Here is a 13431-nt window from a genome sequence, read left to right on the forward strand (position 1 = left end):
CAACCATTGACGTCACGCGCATACGTCATCATACATAGACGTTTTCAACCGGATGTTTCGCGGGAAATTTAAAATTGCACTTTATAAGTTAACCCGGCCGTATTGGCATGTGTTGCAATGTTAAGATTTCATCATTGATATATAAACTATCAGACTGCGTGGTCGGTAGTAGTGGGTTTCAGTAGGCCTTTAAGAATGCCTGACGAATGCAGCTGAAATAGGCTCCAGCACCCCCCGCAACCCCAAAAGGGACAAGCGGTAGAAAATGGATGGATGGATGGATGGGATGGACTTAGAGCAGTGTTTTTCAACCTTTTTTGAGCCAAGGCACATTTTTTAATAAAAAAAAATACGGAAGTACACCACCAGCAAAAAATATGAAAAAATTAAACTACACCAGGTCATCGTGCCTTATTTTGAGTTTGTTGGTGTTTTCCTGTGTGTAGTGCTTTAGTTCTTGTCTTGCGCTGTTATTTTGGTGGCCCTTCCTGTTTTGTTGGTGTTTTCCTGTAGCAGCTTCACGCCTTCCTTTGAGTGCTATTGCCCGCACCTGGGTTGTTTTAGCAAGCAAGACTATTTAAGTTGTGCAGATGCGATCCTTCTTTGTGGGGACATCGTTGATTGTCATGTCATGTTCGGATGTGCTTTGTGGACGTTGTCTCTGCTCCCCGCGCTGTAAGTCCTTGCTGTTGTCCAGCATTCTGTTTTTATTTACTTTGTAGCCAATTCAGTTTTTTCTTTGGTTTTGCATAGCCATCCCTATGCTTCATTGCCTTTTCCGTTCCCTTTCATTTTTGGTTTAAGAGTAACATACCTTTTTACCTGCACGCTGTCTCCCGCTGTGGTCTGCATATTGGAAATCACGACAAACCATCCTCGTCTCACCCGACACATTCCGACTTTTACAAAGCAATTAACTACCTGTTGCCACCTACTGACATGGAGTATTACATGGTTCCCTGCCCAGCTCCAGACAGTACAGACACTAAGCAACGGCACATTATTTGCAGGTTATAGTTATTGATTTGCAAAAAATATTTTTGGGATCAATTAGGTGAAGTTGCATAATTTCCCATGGCACACCAGACAATAGCTCAGGCACAGTGGTTGAAAAACACTGACTTATAGAAGTGTTTTTCAACCATTGTGCCGCGAGATACAGTTTGGTGTGCTGTGGGAGATTATGTAGTTTCACCTACTTGGGTTAAAAATATCTGTTTTGCAAACCAGTAATTATAATCCGCAAATAATGTGCCGTTGTTGAGTGTCTGTACTCTGTACTGTCTGGAGCTGGGCAGAGTAACCATGTTATTCTCTTCCATATCAGTAGGTGGCAGCAGGTAGCTAATTGCTGATGATCACAATATGCAGGCAACAGCGGGAGGCAACTTGCAGGTAAAAAGGTATCTAATGCTTAAACCAAAAATAAACAAAAGGTAAGTGCCCCTAAAAAAAGGCATTGAAGTTTAGGGATGGCTATGCAGAACGAAACTAAAACTGAACTGGCTACAAAGTAAAAAAAAAAAAAATACAGAATGCTGGACGACAGCAAAGACTTACAGCGTGTGGAGCAGACAGCGTCCACAAAGTACATTTGTACACGACATGACAATCAACAACGTCCACACAAAAAAAGATAGCAACAACTAAAATGTTATTGATTGCTAAAAAAAAAACAGGTGCGGGGAACAGCGCTCAAAGGAAGACATGAAACTGCAGCAGGAAAATACCAACAAAACAGGACAAAAACACCAAAATAGGATCACATGATAATAACTAAAACACTACGCACGGGAAAACACCAAAAAAACTCAAAATAAGTCACGGCGTGATGTGACCGGTCGTGACAGTACACCTACTTTGAGACAATATCTATGGTAATGCATGGTTGGTTGTGGTTTAAATTCATATCCAACAATTGCGACGACTTTTTGTTGTCTACGGAGTTTCATTTTTTAATGATTTCTGCTGGTGGCGTGCCTCCGGATTTTTTCAAAGAAAAAAATGCGCCTTGGCTCAAAAAAGTTTGAAAAACACTGACTTAGAGGACCCATGAAAGGTGAACGATGACATGTGCAGTGATGGCACACGGAATATATACTATTGTTTACACTATTATATACTCTTGTCAGTAGGGTTGGGTATCGTTTGAATTCGAACGATTCCGATTCCGATTCCGATTCTTTGTTTCGATTCCGATTCCTGGCGATTCTCTGTTCCGATTCTTCTTGTACCATGCCGGGATCAATGTGTTTGACAGGTAGTCCCTGGAAGGTGGTATGTATTTTGGGTTGAGAGTTTTCACCATATCCCTGCAAACATAAACAAACATGTAATGTTGCTGTTACTGTTTAGCCCAGTATCAATTAGCTTAGCTCTAACGTTATTGCTAACGAGATTCCACCTCTGAAAAGGGATGCAGTCTTTTGACTATGTGTGCAGTGACCTTTCTGTGGCACTCTTCCATCTGTGGCACCGACATCTTCCCCATTGCCGCTACGGTGAACGGAGTACGCTGAGCACATCGCGGAGCCTGGCTAGCAGGTTGTAAATTGTCTATGAAAAAATATGCGGGCTAATTTGTTAGCTGCCTCGACGTTGGCGCAAAACACATTATTTATTGCATATATATTGTTTTACTTACCGGATTCGGACTGCGATGCAGTCACCGAGGTGCCAGGCTGGGCGTCGAAGCCAGAGGAAGAGGCAGAGGAGGACGGTCGGCGCAGCGCGTCGAAGACGGGACATGCATTTATTTGTACTCGGAGGTGCTTCGTCATGTTCGACGTGCACCCTCCTAAGCACGAAACAGTCCTGTCGCACGTGTTACATTTCGCCGATATTTCTTTTTTTTTAGTCAAATAAAGCCACACTTAGACCGCCGACGCCCGCTATCCATGCTTGACTGACTCGCTCGGCTACATAGGCTCGGCTATGCTAACACTTCCGGCGGTGGGCGCTTCTTCGTTGGTGTTTAGCGGCTTCTTCTTCCGGTCGGCGGACTTATTCTTTTTTCCCGGTCAGCGGACTGGGTATCGAAACTAGGAATCGAAATTTAAACTTTTGAACGATTCCGGGAGAATCGGAAAGTTAGTCCCGGTTCCAATCGATACTCGATACTCGATACCCAACCCTACTTGTCAGTCTCATCTGCTATGTACATACCTAAACATTGGTATAACGATGAAGACACATGCATTAGTTTCCTTGCTGGTTGATGGACTAATATTTAAAGCTCTTATGTTGTATATTTGTTGGTCGTGCGATGGGTGATGAGCCAAGAAGACGCCAACGAGGAATCGTCAAACAAAAAGCTTTATTTGTTTCAGCGAGCCTCAGACTGGAACTGCAGCTCCAGGAGAAAGAGTATGGGCCGGATTACTCTTCTGATATCCTCTCGGACAACTGTCCTTAAATACCTTTTACACAAAGACCCCCACCCTTCGTAACTCTAGCCTTGGAGCCGGCCAGTCTGGACAGAAACCCAGCTTGTTGTTTGGCCAGTCAACCTATTTCCTGTGATAGGTTTGAGTTGGGTGACCTCCGACCTCTGTCCTTTACTCCTACCTGTGAGGGCTTCCGACCAGATGTTGCTAATGTTTTTATTATCACTCCTAAAATCCAAACCTGGATTCCAATTGTCATGGGGGCAAGAGCCACCACTCTAGAGAGATTTTGATGGACATGTGCACCATTGAAGTTAACTAAGGGCAAATTTCCTTAGTAGAATAATCCTCTAAAGCAGGGGTGTCCAAACTTTTTCCACTGAGGGCCGCACACAGAAAAATTAAAGACTGCGGGGGCCATTTTGATAGTTTTCATTTTCAAATCATAACAAAATATATGGATTTTTTTTTTTTTAACCTTAAGGGCTCCAGGGGACCATAAAGGGTCTAAGTCAGTGGTCCCCAACCTTTTTGTAGCTGGGGACCGGTCAACGCTTGAAAATTTGTCCCACGGACCGGGGGGGGGGGTGGACCTATTGAATTTGTAAGGTTTTATTATTATTATTATTATTATTATTATTATTATTATTATTATTATTATTATACCGGCCACCTCTTCGAGCTGCAATTTGACCCAATTAACATGCTTCAAAACTCACCATATTTGATACACACATCAGGACCTGCGAAAATTGCCATTTAATAAAAAAAACAAAACCCAAAACTGAAAATTGCGCTCTAGCGCCCCCTAGGAAAAAACAAAAACAAACTGCCTGTAACTCCCACTAGGAAGGTTGTAGAGACATGAAACAAAAACGTCTATGTAGGTCTCACTTAGACCTACATTTCATAATTTAACATCCTCGGGCAAAAACCAACAGGAAGTTGGCAAATCCCCCTTCAAGACAAAATTGTACTAAAAACACTCATTTTTGCCTCTTTGAGCTATAATTTGACCCCCTTAAAATACTTCAAAACTCACCAAACTTTTCACACACATCAGGACCGGTGGAAATTGCGATCTAATAAAAAAAAACGAACCCCAAAACTCAAAATTGCGCTAGAGCAGACAAAACTGCTCCTCGGAGGAAAACACAGACAAAACTGCTTGTAACTTCCGGTAGGAACGTCTTAGAGACATGAAACAAAAACCTCTATGTAGGTCTCACTTAGACCTACATTTCATAGATTGACATCCTTCAGCAACTAGCACCTGCCAAATATGCGGGCCCGACCGACGCTGCTTGCAGCTTTAATTTTATTTGTTTTATGCTCTTTTGTCAAAGAAAACGTTGATGTTTTTGTATGGCAACCACACAATATATGCAATATTTTCCACATAAATCATTTTAAAGTGAAATATTTGAAATAATTGGAGCCTTGAATAGGTCAATAATTCATTATAACATTGATTTTTTTTTTTTTTTTTAAGCAATGGCAAAAAAAGAAAAATAAAGATAAACAAAAGAAAAAAAGCAGCCTGCATGGCAGCTTTGTGTCAACATTGCAACTTTTTCTAGTAAGATGTCACCTCATTCCACTTGTTGTAATGTTTATTTTTTATTTTTGCAATAGCATTTCCAGAATGTGTGGCGGGCCGGTAAACAATTAGCTGCGGGCCGCAAATGGCGCCCGGGCCGCACTTTGGACACCCCTGCTCTAAAGGATTCTGTGACCAAATACAAACACATGCTAGCTCACAGTCATATATGTAAATGGTACATGGTATAAATCACCTCACTTACCAATGCATCTAGCTCTAAGGATTTTTTTATCTGGAGACCATCATACTTTGTAAATAAACAAAGCAAAATAACCACACATCTCCTTGCTCCTGGAGTCTGCGTGATGAGCCTTCCTCTCGGTCTCAGTTTGCTTCTCCTATCAGCTTCATTACGGAGATGATTAGGAAGAAAATAACAGACGGTTGCAATCCTTTCACCCTGGTGTGAGCCACATACGGTTTCTTCAGATGTTTGATTATTTTCTTCCCCCCAAACACAATTTCATGAGGCGGGCAGAGGGTGACATTTCAGTTCCGTATTAGTTCACTCATTTTTGTGTGGACCGCAGTTCAAACCGTGACAAAACACAGACAAACTTCTCATAATTTGGTGGAACAGTGGCTAATGCGTCTGGATGCATTGTGAAAAAGTACACAGATATATAACTCGCTGAGAAAAATTGTTCTGACATTTTCCACAGCCATTAGAGAACCCGGAGAAATGTTTAATCTCCAATGTTACACGGAAAGAGAAAAATGAGGCAAATAGATGTTTCTTTTATTAGTTTGAGGCATAATGATACTGTAATACCGTATTTTCCGGACCATAGGGCACACCGGATTATAAGGCGCACTGCCGATAAGTGGGTCTTTGTGGTCGGTCTCATTTACGTGGCCTAGCTTCGACAGCGTCTTCTTCCCCGTCATCTTTGTTGTAGCGGTGTAGCGTGCAAGGACGGGAGTGGAAGAAGTGACAAAAGATGGAGCTAACTGTTTTAATGACATTCAGACTTTACTTCAATCAATAACGGAGCAGCATCTCCTCATCCGTGACTCACTAGTGCAATATCAAGGCCAGAAATGTGTCCCGTGAAAAACCGTCCCACAGGAACTCTCTAATAACTAAAGTTCCTTGGGTGAATAATGTAAACTCACTACACCGGTATGTTTTAGTGCTTTCAAGGCAAGTTTACTGACAGATATAAGTAAGAACTTTACACTACTTTATATTAGAAATAGCAACAGCGGAGGATGAATGTCCCATAACAAGAAGATAGAGAAAAATAATAATAATAATAATACCTGGGATTTATATAGCGCTTTTCTAAGTACCCAAAGTCGTTTTACATGTTAAAAACCCATCATTCATTCACACCTGGTGGTGGTAAGCTACTTTCGTAGCCACAGCTGCCCTGGGGTAGACTGACGGAAGCGTGGCTGCCAATTTGCGCCTACGGCCCCTCCGACCACCACCTATCATTCATTCACCGGTGTGAGCGGCACCAGGGGCAAGGGTGAAGTGTCCTGCCCAAGGACACAACGGCATGGTAAGAGGCGGGGAGCGAACCTGCAGCCCTCAGGTTTCTGACACGGGCGCTCTACCCACTACGCCATGCCGCCCCTAAAAAGAAGACGCTTATCGACTACGGGGTCGGCACGGACTACACCAGCGAACTGCTCACCCCCATATCCTCCACACGACACCTCCGCTCCGGACAGACTAACCTTCTCCAACCTCCGAGGACAAAGCCACGAACAATGGGATTCCGGGCTTTCTGCTCCGCCGCTCCCAGTCTGTGGAACGCTCTCCCTGACCACCTGAGGGCACAACAGACTGTGGACTGGCTTGCTCATTATCTCTCAAAATGGCTAGGTAATCACTGTGAGATTGATACTATTTTGATCATATTTTACTTTTGGTGTCATAAATCAGATATTTATTTGATAATAGCTTCCATATAGAGGCAACTTGTTTTTCCACTTTACTGGTAATTTAAAGGAGCCATATGCAATAATTGCATGTCAAGTCATCATTAAATGGCCCTGATATGTCAAAAGGCAAGAATAAATCATGTTCTTTTCAAATACCTCTATACTTGATAACAGTAGTTCAGCCGGGATATGCTCATTTCAAAATTAGATTTACAGCCCCGAAATCTTGTTATTGTTTTCATTTCGATGTCCTGCCCTCCACCGTTTTAACCAATTAGAAAGTCTGTGAATGTGTTACATCCAGGTTGCCAGTTACGCACTGCCATCATTCATCTAGCTACTATTTAAGTGGACCCCGACTTAAACAAGTTGAAAAACTTATTCTGGTGTTACCATTTAGTGGTCAATTGTACGGAATATGTACTTCACTGTGCAATCTACTAATACAAGTCTCAATCAATCAATCGGATGCTTTTATAAAAGGCTTAAAAACCCTTCTTTTTAAAAAAAGCCTTTTTTTTTAGATATATGCGTGCTAGTTCTAGTTTTTATTTTTATTATCTTTTTATTTTTTTTTAATACACTGTAGCACTTTGAGGTTGTTTGCTAAATGGAAAGTGCTTTTTTTTTTTTACAAATAAAATATATTATTATTATTACAAAGGCGGATGTGTGCACATTTTCAGGACTTATGCAGATCTCAAATACACATCAGCAGGTACCAGAAGGTAAGAAAATTAGCTTTTGCATAATATTGCAAAACAAAACGCCAGATAATATGTCTTACCTTACACACACACCATAATAATACTCGTATGTTGAAGCACAGTACAATCGATCAAGCGGTGCGGCTTCATAGCTTACCAAAGTCGTACTAAAACATTTTGATATATTTTTGAGCGCTGTGTGTAACGTTCGATATTTTCAATGGAACATATACAATTTTTGTGTTGTTTACTTGATTCATATTGCAGTCTACGCGTATCTCTTATGTATGACTGCCATCATATTGCAGTCTACACGTATCTCTTATGTGTGACTGCCATCTACTGGTCACACTTATAATTTCACCATGTACCAAATAAAATAGCTTTGAGTTCGGTAAACACAACCAAAATGATCCGTACATTAGGCGCACCGGGTTATAAGGCGCACTGTCGAATTTTGAGAAAATTAAAGGATTTTAAGTGCGCCTTGTCGTCCGAAAAATACGGTATAAATACTATAACATGTTGTTAATGTGACTTGATATTGATAGTATTATGAGTGCATCACGGGTAGAGTGGATTAAATGTTTTCATTGTTAAAAACAAGTGTGTTCCAAAATGAGGCCCATTTTCTATTCTACAATTAAATAACAAAATATGGGAATATTACATCAAAAAGGCAGAATGTAAAGCGAAAAATCTGGAATCCATCCATCCATTTTCTACCGCTTGTCCATTTCGGGGTCGCGGGGGGTGCTGGAGCCTATCTCAGCTACATATTGATACTAAAAATTACAAATATTTTTCTTCCACACATTTACCGATTTTTAAATGTGGTGGTATAGACTTTCTGTGACAGCCTGGTGTCTTTTATTCACATACGTTGAGCTTAGAAGTACCTTTTTTAAGGAACAGGACTAATTTCTGTGCTTCATGGACACATAGCAGAATGCTTGTTGGTTTACGGCAGGGGTGGGCAATTAATTTTTACCGGGGGCCGCATGAGCCACCTGAGCACTGCTGGAGGGCCACATCGACAATATTTCAATTAAATTTTGCTCAATATTATTTTTGATATATACTGTAAGATAAATAATAATAATAATAATAATATATAATAATAATAATACTTTCATTTAACCTAACTTAACTTTATACCAAAAGCACTGCTTTGGAAATCATTTGTACCCCTTTCAGAGATCACATTTAGTTCCCCTTAAACATCCTCATGTTGCACAATGAAATGTAAGCATAGGATGAAGTGTGCATTCCTGTAACTTTCTCTAGTAACAGCATTCCATGATTAATATAAATAAATTAACATTAATAATAAATGACAGTAAAATAAGAACACGTATGACTGAGGAGTCATAGTGTAACTTTGTGTGGTGTTTGAGTTGTCTGACTTTTTGTGTGGCCATAAACGTACCAGTGGTTTAGTGCTATGCGTGTTGGTGACAGATGACAAGTTGGTTTTGGCCTGGTTTGTACGGCAGAAAATGATTAGTTTTTCGAGATAGAAGTGTTTTACTCATGTTTTTGGTGTGGTTATGGCCGAATATAAACAGTTTTTCTCAATAAAGTAATCGATATAATTCCTGGCCTCGAAGCATCTCGATAGACGTTACAATAATTGAACGGTGTTCAATTGAACGGTGTTGACGAACACCGTTAGGGCCGCTTGTTGTCACTGTCACTCAAAGTTGCATTGCAAAATTACACAGAATAAATGTGTTTATTTTGTTTAGAATTCAGATGGGATTTGATTTGGTGCGCGGCATATACTTGCTGTGCGCAGAGGACGCTTGAGCAGTGCGCAATTGCGCAGGCGCGCACCTTAAAGGGAACGTTGCTTGGCAGTCCATGTCTTGTTGAAAACACGCCATTCGTCATCAACTTTTCTCTTTTTAGCGTCTCGGGTGTAAACCGTGCATCACTTGTCGCTGTGCACCTTCACTCACAGGTTACACACGGACATACGCCCATAAATAACACTTTTCAAAATAAAAGCAGCACAGTTGTATTGTGCGCACGACATAGATGTTTTTTCAACTTTATTTTGTAATTTGTGATTGCAGCTGTTCACATTCACTCACAGTCACGCACGCGCATACGTCCACACGGAAGTAATACAAATATTGTTTTCAAAACAAAAGCAGCACCGTTGTATTGCACACTCGACATAGATACTTTTTAAAATTTTCTTTTGTAATTTATGATTGGCCAGACAGGGACGCACAAAGGGCCGGATGTGGCCCGCGGGCCGCAGAATGCCCAGGTCTGGTTTACGGGGATCAAATACATATATCCCTCAATCAAATACAAATTAATGTACAACCTTTTATTTTATTTAATGTTGTCATTCCCTGTTAAAATAGACAAGACAAAAACCTATAGATTGCGATGAGTTGGCGACTTGTCCAGGGTGTACCCTGCCTCCCGCCCGAATGCAGCTGAGATAGGCTCCAGCACCCCCCGCGACCCCAAAAGGGACTAGCGGTAGAAAATGGATGGATGGATGGAAAAACCTATAGACTGCTCATATCTTTGTCAGATAAGATATAGGGATATATAAGCAGAGGTTAACGGTGTACAGTGTTCCCTCGCTACAACACGGTTCACTTTACACGGTCTCACTGTTACACAGATTTTTTATGTGTATAATTTTTTTACAGTGTCGCATGCTTTTTTTTTTATATAGCATATGAATGCGCACTGTGTTCTGCATCCTGATTCGTTAAGGGACTGTAGACCATTGTCAATCAATCTTCTTCATGCCATGTGCCCTGTACAGCAGTGGTCCCCAACCTTTTTGTAGCTGCGGACCGGTCAACGCTTGAAAATTTGTCCCACGGACCAGTGGGGAGGAGGGTGTATTTAAAAAAAAAAAAAAAAAAAAAAATTTTTTTTTTTTTTTTTACATAAATAAATACAATCATGTGTGCTTACGGACTGTATCCCTGCAGACTGTATTGATCTATATTGATATGTAATGTATATATTGTGTTTTTTATGTTGATTTCATAAAAAAAAAAAAAAAATTATTATTATTTTTTTATTTTTTTATTTCTTGTGCGGCCCGGTACCAATGGCCCGGTGGTTGGGGACCACTGCTGTACAGTACAGAATGTATACTGTGGTGGGGGATATAATCCTGAACAAGTTTTTACTATGGATGAGACAGACTTATTTTGGAAACGAATGCCCTCTCACAACTTTATAATGCAGGACGAAGCCAAAAGTGCAGGATTTAAGGCCCAAAAAGATCGTGTGACTTTGGTTATGTGTGGAAATGCTGCGGGCTTTATGATAAACCCCGGGCTTATTTATAGGTTAAAAAATTCCTAGAGCCCTAAGAAACAGGTTTTGATCTTTGGTTTCTTTCTTTTATTCAGTAGTGTACTGTACTTATTTTTTTAAATCCACAAAGGTTTGAACTTTGAGAGTGTTTAAATGAGAGAAATGTGAGAAAATGTTAATGCCTGTCTGAGAAAAGTGCGTAAAGTGAGTGGTTAGGGGTTTTACAACCTTAAAACATATACCGTATTTTTCGGAGTATAAGTCGCTCCGGAGTATAAGTCGCACTGGCCGAAAATGCATAATAAAGAAGGAAAAAAACATATATAAGTCGCACTGGAGTATAAGTCACATTTTTGGGGGAAATTTATTTGATAAAACCCAACACCAAGAATAGACATTTGAAAGGCAATTCAAAATAAATAAAGAATAGCGAACAACAGGCTGAATAAGTGTACGTTATATGAGGCATAAATAACCAACTGAGAACGTGCCTGGTATGTTAACGTAACATATTATGGTAAGAGTCATTTAAATAACTATAACATATAGAACATGCTATACGTTTACCAAACAATCTGTCACTCCTAATCGCTAAATCCCATGAAATCTTATACGTCTAGTCTCTTACGTGAATGAGCTAAATAATATTATTTGATAATTTACAGTAATGTGTTAATAATTTCACACATAAGTCGCTCCTGAGTATAATTCGCACACCAGGCCAAACTATGAAAAAAATGCGACTTATAGTCCGAAAAATACGGTATAAGAAACAAAACAAAAAAACAGACGGTACAGTACTGTAAATGAAAAAAACTACCTGTAAACGAAAAATCATGCACAGTAAATGAAAAAAAAAACATCCTATAAATGAAAAAACATATAATGTAAACAAAAAAAGATATAAAAAAACTAAAATCAACTTCTACTACACGGATTTCACTTAAAGCGGGTATTTTTGGTGTTAAACCATGGAACACTGTACATGATGAATGTTTGGTTCAATACCGTAAGACGAACTTGACCTTGTTTTTATTTGGCTTCCCCCAGGGTCCCTGCAAGGCGAGTACCAGAGAAGACTTTACAAGGAGCTGCTGGCGAACTACAACCGCCTGGAAAGGCCAGTGGTCAATGACTCAGCCGCCATCCTGGTGGAGCTCGGCTTCACGCTTCTGCAGATCATTGATGTGGTGAGCACCATATACCGTATTTTCCGGACCATAGGGCGCACCGGATTATAAGGCGCACTGCCGATGAGCGGGTCTATTCAGGTCTATTTTCATACAAAAGGCGCACCGGATTACAAGGCGCATTAAAGGGGTCAAAAATATGATTTTTTTCTAAATGTAAAACATTTCCTTGTGGTCTACATAACATGTATGTCACGACGTGGTTTTCGCTTACTGTGGGGTCGTTCTCCCAGGAAGGACTTGTAGGTAGGAACATGATTTAATCTTAAATTACACTCAACGAAGTACAAAACAGAAAACAAGGCGAAGGAACAAGGTGCCGATCGCACTTGAAGCTAAATACTTAGCATGGACTAGAAGAAAAGAGACGTGACGAGAGCATGAAGCAAATACTTAGCATGAAGCAAACATTTGACATAAACTATGGCCTGGAACACTCAGGGAACTGTGGCATGAAACTAGCAAGACTTACTTGGCAAGGCATGAGGCAAACAAATGACGCCAGGACAACTGACTGGCAAAGGCAGGCTTAAATAATGTCTCTTGATTTGACACAACACAATTAGGCATAATAATGTGCTAATTCCATGACTGTATATATCGGTATCGGTTTATATCGGAATCGGTAATTAAGAGTTGGACAATATCGGAACATCTGCAAAAAAAGCCATTATCGGACATCTCTAATTAAACGTTTTGGTGTTGTTTACTGGCGTCATATTGCAGTCTACACGTATTTCTTATGTGTGACTGCCATCTACTGGTTACACTTATCATTACACTTGTAACAAACGCACCCAAGTTCCCCGGGTGTCTTTGCCACTACGCATTTAAGGAGTCACGGGTGGGACCTGATATTCAGCTGGGAATGATTAATACATTAAATAAACACAAGACATGTATAACTATCAGCCACAAAACGATCAGGCTTATATTTAATATGCCACAAATTAATCCCGCATAGCAAACAACTCCCCCCTCCCGTCCATATAACCCGCCAATATAAATCAAACACCTACACTCAATCCCACAGCCCAAAGTTCATATAACACATATATTTCCCCAAAGTCCCAAAAGTTACGTATGTGACATGCACGTAGCGTGACATGCACGTACGGGCTAGCGATGAAATGTTTGGAAGCCGCAGATTGCGTACTCACGGTACCGAGTCTGCGCATCCAACTCAAAGTCCTCCTGGAAAGAGTCTCTGTTCTCCCGGTTCTCCACAGGCCAATGGAAAGTACATCAAAAAAGGTCAAAAAGGAGGATTATTCCATGAGGTGGCTCTGTAGTAAAAAACGCTGTGTCTGACAGGTGCTCCAGGTGGATTGTGACGTCACTTTCCGCTTCCG

At 40.6% G+C, this 13431-nt stretch overlaps 1 protein-coding gene across 1 annotated transcript in view; it reads left to right on the forward strand.

The window, feature by feature from the left end:
* Positions 1–13431, forward strand: part of LOC133648338 (neuronal acetylcholine receptor subunit alpha-7-like) — a 159904-nt gene that overhangs the window by 40749 nt on the left and 105724 nt on the right. Inside the window, exon 2 of the mRNA XM_062044333.1 lies at positions 11940–12079. Coding sequence (XP_061900317.1) covers positions 11940–12079 — 140 coding nt within the window. The remainder of the gene's footprint in view (positions 1–11939; positions 12080–13431) is intronic.

Source organism: Entelurus aequoreus, linkage group LG04, assembly GCF_033978785.1.
Source record: "Entelurus aequoreus isolate RoL-2023_Sb linkage group LG04, RoL_Eaeq_v1.1, whole genome shotgun sequence".
Taxonomy (NCBI): domain Eukaryota; kingdom Metazoa; phylum Chordata; class Actinopteri; order Syngnathiformes; family Syngnathidae; genus Entelurus; species Entelurus aequoreus.